This window comes from Malurus melanocephalus, unplaced genomic scaffold (assembly GCF_030028575.1).
Source record: "Malurus melanocephalus ecotype Western Australia unplaced genomic scaffold, MMel_1.1 scaffold_164, whole genome shotgun sequence".
NCBI classification, from domain to species: domain Eukaryota; kingdom Metazoa; phylum Chordata; class Aves; order Passeriformes; family Maluridae; genus Malurus; species Malurus melanocephalus.
The window spans coordinates 1,336,893-1,353,640 of NW_026623396.1; the positions used below are offsets into that span (position 1 = coordinate 1,336,893).

General features: G+C 40.4%; 1 protein-coding gene across 1 annotated transcript in view; it reads left to right on the plus strand.

Moving 5' to 3' along the window:
• The first annotated feature begins 6,152 nt into the window (after positions 1 to 6,152).
• The window catches only part of SCIN (scinderin), a 47,796-nt gene continuing 37,200 nt past the window's right edge, over positions 6,153 to 16,748 (plus strand). Inside the window, exons 1-3 of the mRNA XM_057372136.1 lie at positions 6,153 to 6,385; positions 10,134 to 10,288; positions 11,789 to 11,950. Of these exons, the coding sequence (XP_057228119.1) occupies positions 6,166 to 6,385; positions 10,134 to 10,288; positions 11,789 to 11,950 (537 nt within the window). The 5' untranslated portion in view covers positions 6,153 to 6,165. The remainder of the gene's footprint in view (positions 6,386 to 10,133; positions 10,289 to 11,788; positions 11,951 to 16,748) is intronic.

The following is a 16,748-nucleotide window of genomic DNA, read 5'->3' on the forward strand; positions in this document are numbered from 1 at the left end:
ATTGGTAATTGCTTATTACCACTTTTCTAGAGATTTGTTTGTTTCCCCTTCCCTCTTTGTGAGCAGATGTTTAGAAGAGCCACTGGTATATACAGATGGAGAGTATTTTTTCCCTGGGTTCTCTGCACTCCCCATATCATCATATCCAATATTTCAGGCACTGCTTCCACAGATTTAAGGACATCTTGTTGGAGAGTTGATCCATGAGCCTAATGGATGTTGCATATTTAATAAATGGGTCCAGAAGATGACTGTGCTTTCTTCAAATTGTTCTTGATTTCTTGTTTCTGGGTAAAACTCTCTTCCTCTTCTCTCTTCCTCAGTTTTACTCAGATGCTTTTAGCTTTAATTACTGCACTGGTGATAAATGGAATTGTGGCTGTTTCCCTGTACCTCTTTTCCAAGTATTCAAAAATAACTTAAGCTATCATCAAAATCTGTAGCTGCAGAATAGAAGTAAGAAACTTCAATTATCCCTTGYTAGCACACAAAATATCATTAGGAAATCACAGTCAGACCAAATTTAYAGTATTTTCAAACTCAAAATGGATAATCATCACTCTTTGACACTTAGAGAATATCAGTCTAAGCAGACAAATTTTGTAACTACCTTACAGAAGCACTCTTCAGGCTATGTATTTGAACTWTACTAAGTAAATAACTACATAAATCAGGTTTTAATTCCTATCCATCCTTTGTAATGTTTGCTTTATAAAGCAGTATGCACCTGAGTCCCAGAAATTCTGTGGAAATTGATAAAACTGTGTGAAAGAGGTTTTGTACCAATAATCAAAGGTATCACCTGATATAAAATAGTTTTGTTTTAATTAAACTTTCTGAATAATACCTTCTGGTTAGTACTTCTGAATATCTCTTAATAAAGCATGGCCTTTCCATTTTTCTATTTTCAATAAACATACACTGAATTCATTGAAAATTTGAACTTTTTGAAAAGGGCTGGAGATTTTCCCCATGAAACTTGAGACCATTATATCTAAATATATAAGAAAGCAAAATCAAGGATCAGTGGGATGATCTTGGTGAAACTTACTGAGCCATGTAGAGAGAACAGAGTGGTTTATTCGTTTGGTAGACTGAATGAGCACATAATGTGGACAGGCCAATTAATCATTGATGAGAATCATGGMAACATTTCTCTATTTAGATAGCCAAGGTGGGCAAAATGATAAGCCCAAAAATATATTTTTATAAATCTTATCTACTCCCATGAACATCACAAGAAATGTCATGCCACAGGAACATAAAGGAGACCTTCTGTCTTTTGGAAGATAGGTGTTTGTTGAAGGAGTGCTTCAATTCCCTCTCTCTGACTTCTTGAAATATAATATATAATACATAATACTATAATATTGTGGCTTGAGAGGAACATAAAATCAGAATTTCTTGATTAAACATTAATGGTGCTCATTGAATATTTCAAGGGAAGAACATAAGAAAAATGTTGTAACATACTTAATAATCAACACTTCACTTCTCATTATCCCGGTGTAAAAAGTGTTTGCCTACATTCTCTGACTGAAGGCAACATTCAGTTCACTGTCTCTATATGCTCTACTTATCCCATCACTGAAGAATGAATTTAGAGAGTCACAGCTTCTCAGTTGCTCAGCATTTACTAGTGTCCATACCTGCACAGATGAGAGTGGTGGGTGCCACTGAAGAATCCCTCATGGCCTGTAAGGGGAGCACAGGGACTGCCATAGTGAGTGAGAGAACTCACACAAGCAGAGCAGGATGCAGGGAGGAGCCAGCCAGCTGCCACATGGAGAGTAGCTCTACGCCCTGGACACCCTAATTTCCTCTGGACTTGAAGGATTGAAACCAGATTKCTGGCCTAAAGGTAAAGGAGGACTYCATATTTTTATGTCAGGTTTTTCATATCTCAAATCTGGCAGCCTCATGACTCAAACCTTGCCAATAAGAAGGAAAGCTGGCTTTCAGTCTTCCTTCAGAATGTTCTCTCTGGTTGAAGCTGAGCTACCAAGCAGGATAGGATGAGAGAATGGAGTGGATTAGCAAGTGSTAACATAATTCTACAGCCTGTTTTGATAACTTGGCTTTTAAGGGTCTGTCTATGGCTAATTCTCCTTCAGTTCTTACATTATCAGTAATTTTTTTTTAGATGGATATTGGAATAAGAATTTAGCTCAGATCTCTGAAGTGCTTAYAGTATTTAGGGTAAATCTGAAATAACTATTGATTTGTAATTCAGCAACCAAACAGATGAGAACAGAGGTTGACTTCTGTGACTGTTTGGGCAAGAGTGTGTTTTGACACACATACTCTGTCTACAGCAAACTTTGTCATATGAAACTGGAGGCTCAACTAAATGTCTGTAATCCCGTGGTTGAGGTAGGGTTATAGAGTTCAGGAGGGCATTTGCCAATTGGGGTGAAGAAGAAATAGGCTTTGTAGAAGGAAACACATGTGACATTTAAAAATATTCTCTCTCCCACATTCCTTTTCATTTCTTCCATTGTTAGTTCCTAGAACTGTAATTCTACAGGCTTTGTAGAAGGACTTAAACTTTAGGCTTTGTGTATACTGAATGTTATTCCTGCTGGGAAAGATGTTGGGGCTTAACTCCTGGGACCCCTTTTGGGCTCCTTGTGTCTGTCACCTGGAAACACCACCTTGTATTTTTGTGAACCTTTCCCCTGACTGGGACAAAAACCAGAACTCAGGACATTGCATTCTGGTATTCTTGTGTGTACATGCACCGCCTGAATATATGGAGTATATGACAACAATACATTCAGAGGAAGAGATCCCTTTTTCAATATAACAAAATATTTGGGACATAAGTGAGCAAAATGGCAAAGCTTTTGTAAATCCTTAAATACTCTGAGTCATATCAAAGCTTTAAATTCAATACATTTGAATCTGCTGTTTCAAGGAATACACGAGGAGCAGAAAGCTCTCCTAACAGTCCTATGTGATCTATCAGGACTTGGGAAAAAGACAGGCATTTAAAGATGGCCATGCCTCAAGCAGTGCAGTTGAGCAGGCAGAAATTCAYATTTTTACCCCATCGCTGTGTTCCTGGGCTGTGACAGCAGCCAACTGCTATATCCAGCCTTTCCCTCAAGAAAGGGTGAGAGACAAAATTATTTTTCCTTGTTACTACAAAGCTAAAACAGCACTAATCCTCCACCAGCCTTCTGAGAAAGCCATGGTTTATTAGAAAGATATTATCTTTAGCAAATTAGAAAAAAATTCTTTGAAATCTTAAGGTAGTCTAAAATTCCATTACAGTGTATTTTCCAATGAGCGTAGTAATTACAGTTTGACCAAAGACTTCTGAGTCACAAAAACAATGTTATTTTTAGTCCTCTCCACTTCAATTCCTATGTCAAAGGACATGCAAAAACACATAAAAAGTAAATAAATAATATATAAAAATAAATATATATATAAATATAAATATAAATATAAATATATATATATATATATATATATATATATAAATATATATAAATATTCTTTCTGAATGTGCAACTCCTAAGATACTTCTCAATTTTGTTTCTTTGGAATTTCAGTTTTGATTAAGCATGTTAGAAAGTTTTTGATCATTTAGAAATTTGTGAAAATCTGTCATGTTAACAATTCTAGTTCTTAATTTTGCTACAAAAAATAGATGGATCAAGACAGAAGACAGTGCAACTTTCCTTGGAAGTGAGATTGCATAAGCAAGATTTGGAAACAGTCAAAAATTAACATTGAAGAGTCCAAACAAGTATCCTGGCACTTAGGATACAAACTTCAATCCAAGGTTTACTTTGCCAGCAGCCAGTAAGTGATTACATAATCCTAGTAAGACAAACCCAGGCATGAGAAAACTGCTGTCARTACTAACATCCTTTATGTCTGAGTAGTGCCACAGACACTGAGACAAAACAATTAAACTGCTCTTGTGTCTAACCTTTGTTCATTGGTGTGTAATACTGGGAATGACCAATGCTAAACAAACAGCATTAGCATGCAGCAAGAGGGATTCCACTTAGGGTAGTAATTAGTCAGTAGATTTAAAATTTAAAGCTAAAATAAGGAGATATGAATTTAACCAATCTATCCTGTGCAATCTGTGCATGAACAATTTTATCTTGGTATGACAAGTATAACATGCAGGAGACATGAGGCTGTATAACACTGTGCGGGTTTGAGCTCCTGTGCAGGCAAAACTCAGCACAATTCAAAAGTGAGTTCATCTTGACAACTTCAGACTAATTAACTCATACAATTATAGAGTATGTGGTAAGTTCTGCCCCACTGGCTGAAGCAAACTAATGCACTACAATGCAAAAAGGCAGGCAATTAGAAAAAACTTGTTAGTGTAATTAAGCAAGTAAAAGCAAAGAGAAGAACAACTGGCATAAATGGGAGGGCAAATTTGAGAAATCCCTTTTGAATATTTCAAAATATTTCTGATATTATAGTGAAACTGGAACTGCTGGAATTTTTTGCCTACCCTTCCTTAATCTTTTTCTTCTTCACATGATGAACATCTTGAAAAAGGTATCTCATCTGGGAATTAACCTATTTTATCAAGCAAGCTTACTGCAGCCCTGGAAGAGTGAGGGATAAAATGCTTGGCCACGAACTTGTGAAGGTGACCTAAATCATGTTCAACTGGACATTAGACAAAACAGCACATGCAGTTTCCTTTTATAAACAGTGAGGATAAAGCTGAGGTGCCTGTGCACTTCTGTCTGGCAAACTGATGACAGGGTGCYCACCACAAWGGGAGACAATAGTAGATACACACCATGTAAGACCATCTTTTTCCTCAAGACATGAAGAGAAGATGAGAAGATAGTTACACAAATTTCTTAGTCATGGTGTACTTTTTTAAACCTTTTTTTTTTTTTTTTTTTCGGGCAAATTTTTCCCCCCCTTTTTTTTTTTTTTTTATTTTTTTTTTTTTTTTTTTTTTTTTTTTTTTTTGCCAGCAAAGATGCTCCCCAGCTGCTTTGTTGCATTTAACAGTGCCTCTCCCATTTACTGAGGAAGCCCTGATTTGCCTGCAGGTGGATACTTGCACTCTTCTTGTATTAACTTGATAAAGCAACCCAGTGGGGAAATTATGAGCTTCAAAATTCATCCAGGTGCATCAGACGATGAAGCTAAACGAAACCCTTTCTGAAATGTATATTTTGATATACTGATAGCTTGCACTGCATCTATCTGTATTGTACCCAGACTGATCTACTGCCTATCAATATCAGATGGAAAACTGTGATTTGCTATAATTTTCATACTGCAATGAAAACTGCAATTGCCCTGTCGGTGTAGCAAACATTTATAAAGGAGACAGACAAGTAGGAAGTGGGTTTAAACTTTTTGGGCTGTTGCGCAGTTTTGGAAAAACACCAGCAGAACTCTTTCAATTTTCTGAGAAAGGGGAATTTATAAAAATTCTTGGCTTCATTTGGAATCTTCAAAAAGATTCCACCTCCCTCCCCCCTAGAAAAAGATTCCTGTCAAAACTGGAAATGAGATTACTGGGTGAACGAGCGCTGTGCTCTGATATTCCAGCCGGGGATGAAAAAGCGTTCCGACATAAGTGCAAACTATAGGAACTCTTTGTATTTTGGCGTGAGCAGTTCACACAAACAAGGCAATGTGGTAATTATAGAAGCAAACCACRCAGTGCCACCACATCCGAAGACACTGGATTAGTCCACTTGTGCTTCTCTTTCTTGACTTTTATGGCGTTTTCTCCTATTATTTCAGACAGTAAGGGCAAAGCAGAAGGTGCCTGGGCACCTCTGTCTGGCAAACTGATGACAGGGTGCCCACTTAAATGGGAGATAATAGTAGGTACACACAGCCACCTTTTYCCTCAAGAAAGTATAAAAAGAAGATGGGAAAAACGTTCTCTGTTTGCCGTGAGGGTGGCTGATTTTTTTATGACACCCCTGCTACGGCGCTGGGCACAGAAGCAGAAGAGACTCCGGGTGAGTTTGTTTTACGGGCGTTTTAAAAACTCGTAACTAAACAGGAGCCCAGCCTGCCCGGGAGCTGCTGTCAGGGCTGGGACAGGCACATCCCAGGGCCGGGACAGGCACATCCCGGGGCCGGCCCCGCTCCGCCCCGCCCGGGCCGCGCCCGCCGCTATAAAGGCAGCGCGGGCGCTCCGGCCCCATGAACTCCGCGCTTCCAGCCATGGCTCCCGAGCGGCCCCCGCCGGCGTTCGCCGAGGCCGGGCAGCAGAGTGGGCTGCAGGTGTGGCGCGTCGAGCGGCTGGAGCTGGTGCCGGTSCCCCCGAGCCTCCACGGAGACTTCTTCGTGGGGGACGCGTACCTGGTGCTGCGCACGGAGCGCCGCGGGGCCAATGTCGCCTACCGCCTGCACTACTGGCTCGGTAGGGGCTGAGGGGCCGCGGGGGGCGCGGGCAGGCCCAGTGCCGCCCTGCTGCTGAGGGGCTTGCGGGGCATCGGGGGCGGCTTTACCCCGCCCTGCTGCTGAGGGGCTTGCGGGGCATCGGGGACTGGCCTTTCCCCGCCCTTCTCAGAGGGGCTGGGGGTGCGAGCCTTCCCAAGGGAGGTAGTCGAGGTGGAGGTAGAAGTAGGGGTGACAGCAAGGATCGCGGTGATGTGTGGCCTCACCCCTTCCGATGCTGGGGGACTGAGTGGTGGGACGGTGGGGTGCGGAAGAAAGGTGGATACTTGCTCACTTYGTGGTGTTTGGAAAAGTGCTGAAGTGTTAAAGCCTTGGCTGCACCCAACAGAGATTCACGAGTGAAATCCTGCCTTCACTCACRTGAAGAGTTTTCTTGGCTTTGTTTCCATCTGGATGAAAATTTYCTCTTGGCCGTCTCCCTTGTTGTGGTCTTGTTGCCTTAGTTAGTGTCTGGGTGTTGCCTTTTCCAACTAGATTAATTTTGCCTTCTGATGATACAGAGATCACGTGCAAAGACACCAGTTTTTCTGTAAAACATCTTTAATTTCAATCTAACAGCCTATTGGGATTGCAAGTGGGCYGATGTCTTTTGCCTTCCACCTTGACTAGCATACTTCACATCAAAATTGAAGTCTTGCATAAAGATGCGTCTTTCAAGACTTCCTCATCTCCTGGAGGTTTCATGTGATTTCCCCATCTGGGCACAAAGTCATCTTGTCACAGTGGTTGTTGTGTAGCTGTCTGGAACCTATTACTTTTTTCTTGTTTGACCAGCAAGTTTGTGTTTGTCAGCAGTCATCTCAAAGAATTCACCTAAAGATTGTGCATTAACATCGTTGTGCTTGAGCTGCTGTAGTTCTCATTGTGCTTTTGCATGCATTGAAAAAGAATTGCAGGTACAGCTGGGATAGTTTCTGCATAAATGTTGAATTTTGTGTTTGAGTCTTGAGTTTTGCATGTGTTAGGAGTTTTCCAGCTGGCAAACAGGATAGTGTCTGTCTCTGGTTAAGAGTATAATCATAGATGGYAGTGTAAATAAATTCCAGGCAGAGGCTTTTCTGTCAGCAGTGCTGCTAGTTAGTGTCAGGGTTTGCCTGGTTAGATCTTTGTTAATGAAGCTGGAACTACTCATGTCTTAGTGGAGATCTAGTAGGCACATCACAGGGAATGATGTAAGGACTCTTTGCAACTCTTGGGAAGGGAAGGCAGARCAGTGACTCACATTTGCAGCAATTWWCACCTCATTGCTGGTGGCTGAATAGCTTTAGTTGTACACATTGATGCACATTTTGTGCTGATGTGGTGCTGTCCAGATACTCTAAATGGCTTCAGATCCGGACACTTGCTGTTGCTGTGCAGCTGGCAGGGTGGCTCACTGCTGCTAAATTCCTCCCTGCTTGGAAGATAGTTCTGCAGTAGGGTAGAAAAATCTCAAACCTTTGGCGCACTCCTAGCAGCAGGACTTCAAACAAGGTGTGTGGGGAAGGTCAGGCACACACAGGGCAAGAGCTGTAGGATCATTTTAGTATCTATAACTAATTCACACTGCTGTTATGTACACATTGTGAGTAAAGACTCTATAACCTGTGGGCCAGGAAGATCACAATGGTGTTTTTCTGAACTCCCAGAAGTGCCTCTGGACAGCTGCAGCAGCCGCTGTCCCTCAGACTTTAGGATGAAAAGAAAGAATTCTTGTGATAGGTAGAAACACTGCMGCCTTTGGTTTAGGTACTTACAAGGGCCTTGCCATTTGGTGACACAGTCCTCCTCTTAGCTGTCATCTGTGGTATGTTATTGTGGCATCCACATATTGTGGCTATGAGTGTAAATGGATTCTGAGCAGCAAAAAAGACTCCCCATATTCAGAATGAAAGCAGAACATCAAATTTTCCTATTACCTGGTGGCAAAGGTCCTCCTAATACCTTGTTGGGGCATGCCCAAGGGATTAAGAGAAGGTACACAGGAGGATGGTCTGTGACCATGATGTGCTGACCATCTTGAGTTGTGACTGGCATCCTGTGGGTAAAGTGATCCCACAGTTGTTCTGCCATGCTGAAACTTCCTATGGGGAAGCTGCTGTTTTAGCAAATATCTCACATATGCTGGCATGCTGTTGAGATTGAATAATTTCTGACTAACCCAGCTAACCTGGGTGTATCAACACTTGGCATGGCCAGGCAACCAAGGTGGATCTGTATCACTGCAGCTGTATCCATTTTTAACGTTGCTCAGACATCYTGGCTCGGTTGTCTCTATTGGCACTTGAGGGATGCCTTAGTAGCTGTACTACTAATCCCAAGGGAGCTGTCTGGGCTTGAAACTATCACTAATATAAACAGCATTTATTGTGCCAGTTTGAGACTACTTATGGGAGTAAGATTGGCTATACCCCACTTACTATCTTTTAAAAAATCATGCATGGTGTTTTTTGCCTATGTTTTGACCCTTGTCCCCAGAGATGAAGTCGTAAGATCTGTCCATGTGAACCAACACCACATTTGATAAAAACTTGTTCCTTTTCCTTTATGTTCTGGCTTATTTATAGCTGTTTGTGCCTCAGACTGTAAGGTAAATCTAGTTTTCATACAAGCTTGAAACGTTATGCTTGGACTGATGTTCATTTGATTTTTTTTTTTTGAGTTTCACTGGATATTTTATTGCATAACAGCCCTGAGACCAAGTCTGTTAATAGTTGTTATCTCTGAGTCTGTTCAAAAACCATTCTTCTTCAACTCTGAACCCTGTTATGTAATTGCAAGTAATAATTTGGAAGGATCTAGTCCTAATGGATATGAATACCTCTATTTAGAAAAGTAAACAAAACACACCCACAGCTTTACCACCAACTTTAAGGCGGTACCAGGTCTGAGGAAGCATATTGGAAAACAGTTCTTCTATCATGGAGTGATTGGGAACTAAATGGAAGACTCACTTTTCGTTATTCTTCTATAGTTACTGAGAAGTCTGTTTTTTTAAAACTTGATTTTATTTGTGCTTTCCTTGAAACAATCAAAACTGCTGAAAAYGTTCATTAAAAATGTATGGGCACACGTTAAAAGCTTTGGTTTAATATACAGMCTGTTTTCAGCATGATTAGGCCATCAGCACACTGGGTCAAGAGGCTATTTTACCACAGTCCTGGAAAGAGGYTAATCTCTGTAAGGTACAAAACAAAGTGTGATCTCATGAAGCAAATATCCGAGCCCCAAAGCTGCTTTCCTTTCTCCCAGCTGTACCAGGCAAAATATCTTGCTAGCATTATAGTGTCAGGAGGAGTGCTTTCGAATTATTTTGGCTTTATGGCTTGGTGAGTTGTTCTTAGCATAAATATATGGTTTACCATCCAGACAGTCCTCTCATATGACCTTTCTTTCTTTGCCCTTYAGCTCAAAGTCCAAAAATCATTATGTCAGACACTTGCTATGCTAAACTAAATTAAATTATTTTGTTTGAAGATTCTAAGAGAAGATGAACTTCACTATTTTTCACTCCTTTTTCCTTATGAATGCAGTTCTGCAAATAGTCAAGAAATGTTCTGGAAGATCATGTTATTTGGTGGTGAACAAGGTTATGATTCARTGCTTTGTTGCCACATAAACATGGGTTATACAACCTGCTGAAGGCAGTGCCCACTTGTTGCAAAAATCATTTCTCCAACAGAATTCAAAGTTATATTAATGCTTTATCAGCATATTTCCTCTTCTTTCAGGGAAAGAATGCACCCAGGATGAAAGCACAGCTGCAGCTATCTTTGCTGTTCAAATGGATGACTATTTAGGAGGAAAGCCTGTRCAGAGTAGAGAAATTCAAGGATATGAATCTACTGAGTTTGTGGGTTACTTCAAAGGAGGTATTAAATACAAGGTAAAGAGTCTGTCAGAATATGTTCTGAAATTGTATTGTTCCCCACATGAAAATCAAATGTTTTTCTTTGTAAATGGAGATTTTTAAATGCTTTCTTTAAATGGTTTCTTAATGCTTTGTGGGTTTACATCTGAACTACCCATCTTAAACTGTAGGAGTCCCAGTGTTTGTACAGAAARCAGCAGCTTGTTTGTCAGTGCCTCTTCTGATATGTGAAAACCTTTCACAATATTTTTTCCTCCCAAAATAAAGCTATCCTGAGATTTCATACATGTGTGTCTAAGGGTGCTCACAGTAGGGACTCTCTGTGTCTGGGAGGTGTTAAATCTCACAGAAGTAATTTCTGGCTTACAGGCTGAATAATTTTGTTCAAATGCAGAACTGAGTGTGCTCAAATGGTAAGAAMCATGAATAGAGTCGAAAAGACCAGAACATCACTTGAACCTAAAAACGATGCTTTTGGAGTCCTACTGCAGTTTGTTGGTTTGTTTTTTGTTTTTTTTCTGAAATAGAGAAAACAACCTCCCAATACTTTTTTTTAAAAATTTTGTCTTTTGGAAAGGTGTAGTGTCAGTGTCCTTGTGTCACTTCCAGAGGCTGAATAACTGAAAGGTAACTTTTTTTTTGCAACACTTGTGGTTTTTTTTTAGAGAATGAAGTCATGTATCTCCTGAGAATATCCCCACAGTAGAAGCTCTGGTAACCATGGCTTAGTTAGCCCTTTTTTTCCCATTATGAAGTTCGTAACTTCTCACTGTCTACACCACCAATTTTAAGCTTTTGCCTGCTTGCATGAGTGAGCTTGGCAGTGACATGTCCAAATTTTACATTCTTTGTAATTTCAAGAGCCAGTTTCTGTTTCAACCCAAGGTCTGTGTCTGGCAGAGGAGTGGAGAATGCTGCCTCACAGAGGTAGACATCCAAGCCAGTTTACAGGATTGCTTATTTTTACACTAACAGATTGTAAATCAACAGTTTGCTCTCACTTCCCCTACTTGGTACTCCTTGCTAGGTTGACTCCTAAGTTGCATGTATTCCTTTCATAAAATTACAGCTGCTGTGGAATTATCYATATACACATAACCAGGGACTAAAACGCCACGGACCTCTGAGATTCAAGTTTGGAAAACTTTGAAAGAAGTTGCATATTTCTTTGCTTTTCCTCAGTCCTTGACTTTTGTCCTAGCAGTGGGGTTCAGTATTACCTCATCCTCCGAAGGAGACAGGAGAGTGCTGTAAATTCTGTGTTTTTCCTTTCCCTGTTTATTTGAAAACCCTTTGAATCAGGGTGACACCTGCTCACTTGGCTTAAGGTTCACASCTGAGAGTTCAGCAGCAGTGGTGTCTGTCTGGTCTGTAGTCAGGACRCAACAGTACATTATTTTGGCTTTCTTACTGCATAAACCATTTTTGCTATGGCTAGCTCCTCATCTGTAGCAAAAAAGCCAGTAATTTTGCAGAAATAAAGCTTTCTGGCTGCTTTGTTTTGTTTTTTTTCAGGCAGGTGGTGTTGCCTCTGGATTTAATCATGTTGTTACGAATGATCTGAGTGCCCAGAGGCTGCTGCATATCAAGGGCAGGAGAGTTGTAAGAGCCACAGAAGTCCCCCTGGCATGGACCAGCTTCAACAAAGGAGATTGTTTCATTATTGACCTYGGAAGTGTAAGTATTTTCTAGAGAAAAACATTGAAAAGTAAGAGCTGCATCTCTTTCAATATTTAAGTTATCCCCTAAAATGCAAAACTGATTTTGTCTCTCATGAACCAACAGAAAAACTGATTTTCTAAAGCAGATGCTAAGTGTCACACCACGTGAGAAGTTTGAAACTGCCCTAAATGTTTCCTGAAGTATGCACAGGTTATCTGTCARRAAACAGTTTTCTTTTKCATTCAAGGCRCTGGGATTTTTCACTTCTGGTGTTTGAACAGTTTAAGCAGTTCACAGTAAGCCTACTCTGACTTTGGCACTATCTAGCTAAATGGGATCAGTTCTAGTGCTTAGAGCAGAACACAGATTCGACGATTCTCTTAAAAGCATTTCTTCATAGTCATCAAACTTTGGTAGTGACAATTGACCCYAAAGAAAGAACTTGAAAAGTGGTTATAAAAGTACTTGAATGCTTCAAGAGATCACTTGAGGAGCAAAGCCATGCTTCAAGGCTTTCTGCTAAAAACAAGACAGCAGAATGAAGAATATGGACAGCATGGAAGAATATGGACAGCATGGGAGAATATGGACAGATAAGATAATTCTGCTTGCTTCAAAAGACTTGGAAGTGTGGTACTGTCACCTCAGAATGCTAAGACTTTCTGATACTGAAAGAGTAGCAGCTGGTGTGTCGTCCACATTAATTAGATGCTACTTACCAATTTGAAATTACTCCCATGCCTCATAGGCTCACATATATAAAGTGGAAAGCATATGTGCAGTTGATTTTAACTGTAGTGTTTCACAAGGAAGTGGTCAATATATCAGTGTTTCCCTGACCCACTGAAAAATTAGCTCTTCTGAATTCACTGTGTGCATTTGGCTTTTTCTTCTGAAAAGTATCCCCTTGTGTGACAGTGGAAGATAATCAATATAGCTACTTGATACCAATGTGTCTTTGATTTTTATTACACTTCACAGCCTTCATATGGAACACCAACTAGTGCTTTTTGACTATTATCCCATTTTTCTTATGTCAATGTGGTTTAATCATCTGGAACAGCCTGATGACCAATACCCAAAGTAATTTCTCAATGTCACTTTGCATAGAAGACCCAAATCATCTATTCSGTTTCAGAGTTAACCCATGGGAAATGGAAAAGTTGGAACTAAACATTGCGAGAAAGTGCTACTTTTGCAGTAAGGCTGTAATCAGACTTGAGTTTTCTGGWGTTAACCTCCCATGGACATGCTGTGGAACTGGGTGTGCTCCATGAATTCAACTTGTCCTGACCCTTACAGTGCTGCAGTTACCCAGCTCACCTTGWGTAATTGCTCAGGTCACACTGCAGGCATGGTAATGACACTGATGAAAYGCACTATGGGTGTATGGCAGTGTTACATGTATAGCTTGGGGTGGTCCCTTTTGATGAGAGTATTGTCATTAAGTAATTTAAATATAATGTGGCTTTAGGGTCTTTGTCTGATACTGAATGTACATTGGGAGCCTTTTACTTTTTTTTTTGTAACATCAACTAACTTTCTGAGTCACTGTTTGACAAGACAGAGGTCAAGCAGTGGTGAAACCCTGTGTCTTCGTAGGAGGAAAGATTGGATGTGAATGATATCTACATCCTTTTTCTTTTGTTTTTTGCCATTCTATGGGAAATGTCATCAAATCTCATGACTAAAACAGTTCTCGGTTGTGTCTTGTCCCATCTTGTCTCAGTTGTGTAAGAGAGGTGGGTTTTCTTGAATGTATTGACAAGTTAAGGAAAAAAGTATTTTAGCATCTAGACTTTCATAATCATTTCATCATAGGTTATGATATAAACCAGACCATGTTTGAAGAGCTTGGGAGATGAAAAGGCAGTGTGTGATGTAGTTCAGGATGGAGATATGCAAATCTAATGAAGTATCTCTAGATAAATGGGTGTGATAGAAAAGACATTGTCACAGGAAAAATCTTGAGCAAATTTTATAAGAACTATATTTTAAGATGAAATAACTACTTCAGACTGAAATTTTTCATTACTAGAGGCCTATTGTAAATGGATGAGGCTTTATTTATGAATCTTTATAGGAGCTCTTAATTGAATTTAAGGTTCCTTTGAAAAAAGAAAAATATTTTGGCTAAAGTAGATGCCTTTACTTAACAATTGAAATAAAACCAATCTGAAATAGGATTGATTTTGAGTCTTGGGATTTATTGCGAGGCACTCAGACTCATTGTCTGAGAATAATGGGCAGTAATTGCATAAAATAATGAGCCTATGGTCAGTGTTTTTAATATCACATTATTGTAGTGTGTCAAATGATATGAATTTCCAAGATTTACTTTCCCCTGTCTCTTAGCTAATCAGAAGGATGGTCTCCATGGCACTGAAAAATTGTTGGTGCAGTCCATTTCCTGTTACATTTTATCAAGTCACTTAACTGACATTATTTTCGTTCTATTAGATTTTCTATTAGCTCAATTACCACAGTATTTTAAACTTATGGTTTGAACAGATAAGGGAAAATTATGTAAGGTAGTAATGATCAGGAATAAAATCATTACTAATCACTAGGGTTTCRTTTATAGGGGTAATGCTTTAAGCAAAAAGTATTTGTGTGCATTTCCAGCTAGGTTCACGTATTTGCAGTTCAAGTTCTGATGTTTATCTCATACGTAGATCATAGAATAGTTTTGTTTGGAARGGAYCTTTAAAGGTCATATAGATCAATTTGCCCTGCAATGGGCAGGGACATCTTCAACAGGCTCAGGTTGCTCTGAGCCCTGTTCAACCTGACTGTGAATGAAGGTTATTCTAGCTTGATCCAGCATTCTAAGTTATCAGAATCAAACCTTGGCTGGACATAAATTTAAAAATAGTATTGTAACTGCCTGTCTGCTTTCTTGAACTGGAGTTTTACATTGCCACATTTAGTCCCATTCACTTGAGTCCAYAGTGTGGACTTCCCAACCACAGGCAAATCAGTGAGCTGTTGTTGCAGCCCTACAGACATGGGAAAACACTTGCTTTGACACTGCTCTTAAAAATGGTCAGGATCCCATGGGGCCATTTCCTATAAGCACAACCCACCCAACCTACCTTGGCTGRTGTGTTACTAAACTACATTTACAGCACTTCAAATACCCTGCCCAGGTCTAATCTTGCCTCCTTTGAACTGTCTTGGCTGGAACAGAAAATAGCTGCAGAAGGCAGAGAAAGCACTGTCTGTGATATGAGGGGAATTACTGGGAAATGTGTGAAGACCTTTTATTCATGCAGTCTTCTGTAACACCATGAACTGAGAACTGTTACTGTGCTGATGTTCCTGTACAATAATGAGTGATCCAGGCGAGTGCCTGGAGTGCCAGACCTTGATTTAAGATTTTTAAATTTTTTTTTTCCTACATGGGATTTCCATGACACCTTTTTGATGAGCCTCAGAATCGCTCTTTAAAGGGAGCCTTTGGGACAGGGCAGTTACTGAGAAGGCTTGSAGTACAGCACACCTTACTTGGTCAGGTGCTGCTTAGTGTATCTTGTCCTGGTATAGCTCTGCTCAAGGCCTCCCAGGAGCTGTTTTCTTCTGTCCCACAATCACAGAATATGCTAAATTGGAAGGGACTCACAAGGATTGTAATGTCAGACTCTTAACCCTACACAGAACAGCCCCAAGAGTCATAGCATGTTGCTGAGAGCATTTTTTTAAGTCTGGAACTTCATCACATTGGTGTAGYGTGGCTGTGACCACTTYCCTGAGGAGCYTGTTCCAATGCCCAGCCACCCTCTGGGTGAAAAACTTTTTCCTGATATCCAGTTTAAACCTCCCCTGACCCAACTTCAGGCCATTCCCTTGAGTGTCGTCACTGGACACCAGAGAGAAGAGATCAGTGCCTGTCCCTTCCTCTTCCCCTCATGAGGAAATTGTAGACTCCCCTCAGTATTTTCTTCCTCAGGCTCAACAGGCCAAGTGACTTCAGTTGCTCTTCATATGGTGTCCCTCAAGGCCCTTCCAATCCTGTCCTGAACAATTGCTGGTATCCCACCTGAGAGGCATGAGGATGGGTTTCACCRTTGTTGCTGGCCTTAAACTGTTTGGCCTTGCTCTGTGCTCCCCTTTACCTCTAGAGGCAGCTCTCTCTATGTTACCCCATCCTCTAGTCACCTCCCCTTAGACACATCCCCTTTTTGTCCTTCATCACCAAGACAATTCTTAAAACAGCAAGGAGCAGGAGAGGGCATGGAAAAYGACCACAGAAGGCAAGGAAGACCATAAATCGCTGTGTCATTTAGTGAACAGCATAGTTTTCCAGGCCATTTTTATATTTTTCTAGATCTCTGTGTAAATACACTGTGTATGTGTATATTTCTGGTAAGATGTGCTAAAAACTTTTATATCTTTTTTCAATGTTCTTGGTKTAAAGTGGGAAGGAAATTTGTCAGCATGAATAAGTAACCCTGTGTATATTGGTGTATACTGGTGATTCACAAAATTGGAATGTTGAGATGTGTTAATGATTTGGGTAGTTATCAAAATACGGAGCAGAAGTAATGGGACTAACAATAMAATAAAGCAACATGAATTGATCAGCTGATTCTATTGAAAACTTTCCTGGGATGCCCTGCTGTTTGAAGGCTGTCTGAAGATGTATCCTAACTGACCAGAARAATATTCTCTGTGCATGTGTTTGGATAGAGCTCTGTAAAATGTAAGACCTGGTTCTCTCTGTCTGAGTAAGCTCTTGATGGAGGCAGAGCTAAGTGACTGCGGAGGGCAGGCAGAGGGTTGTGCACKGCTCAGCTTCCTCAAAGAAATTAAG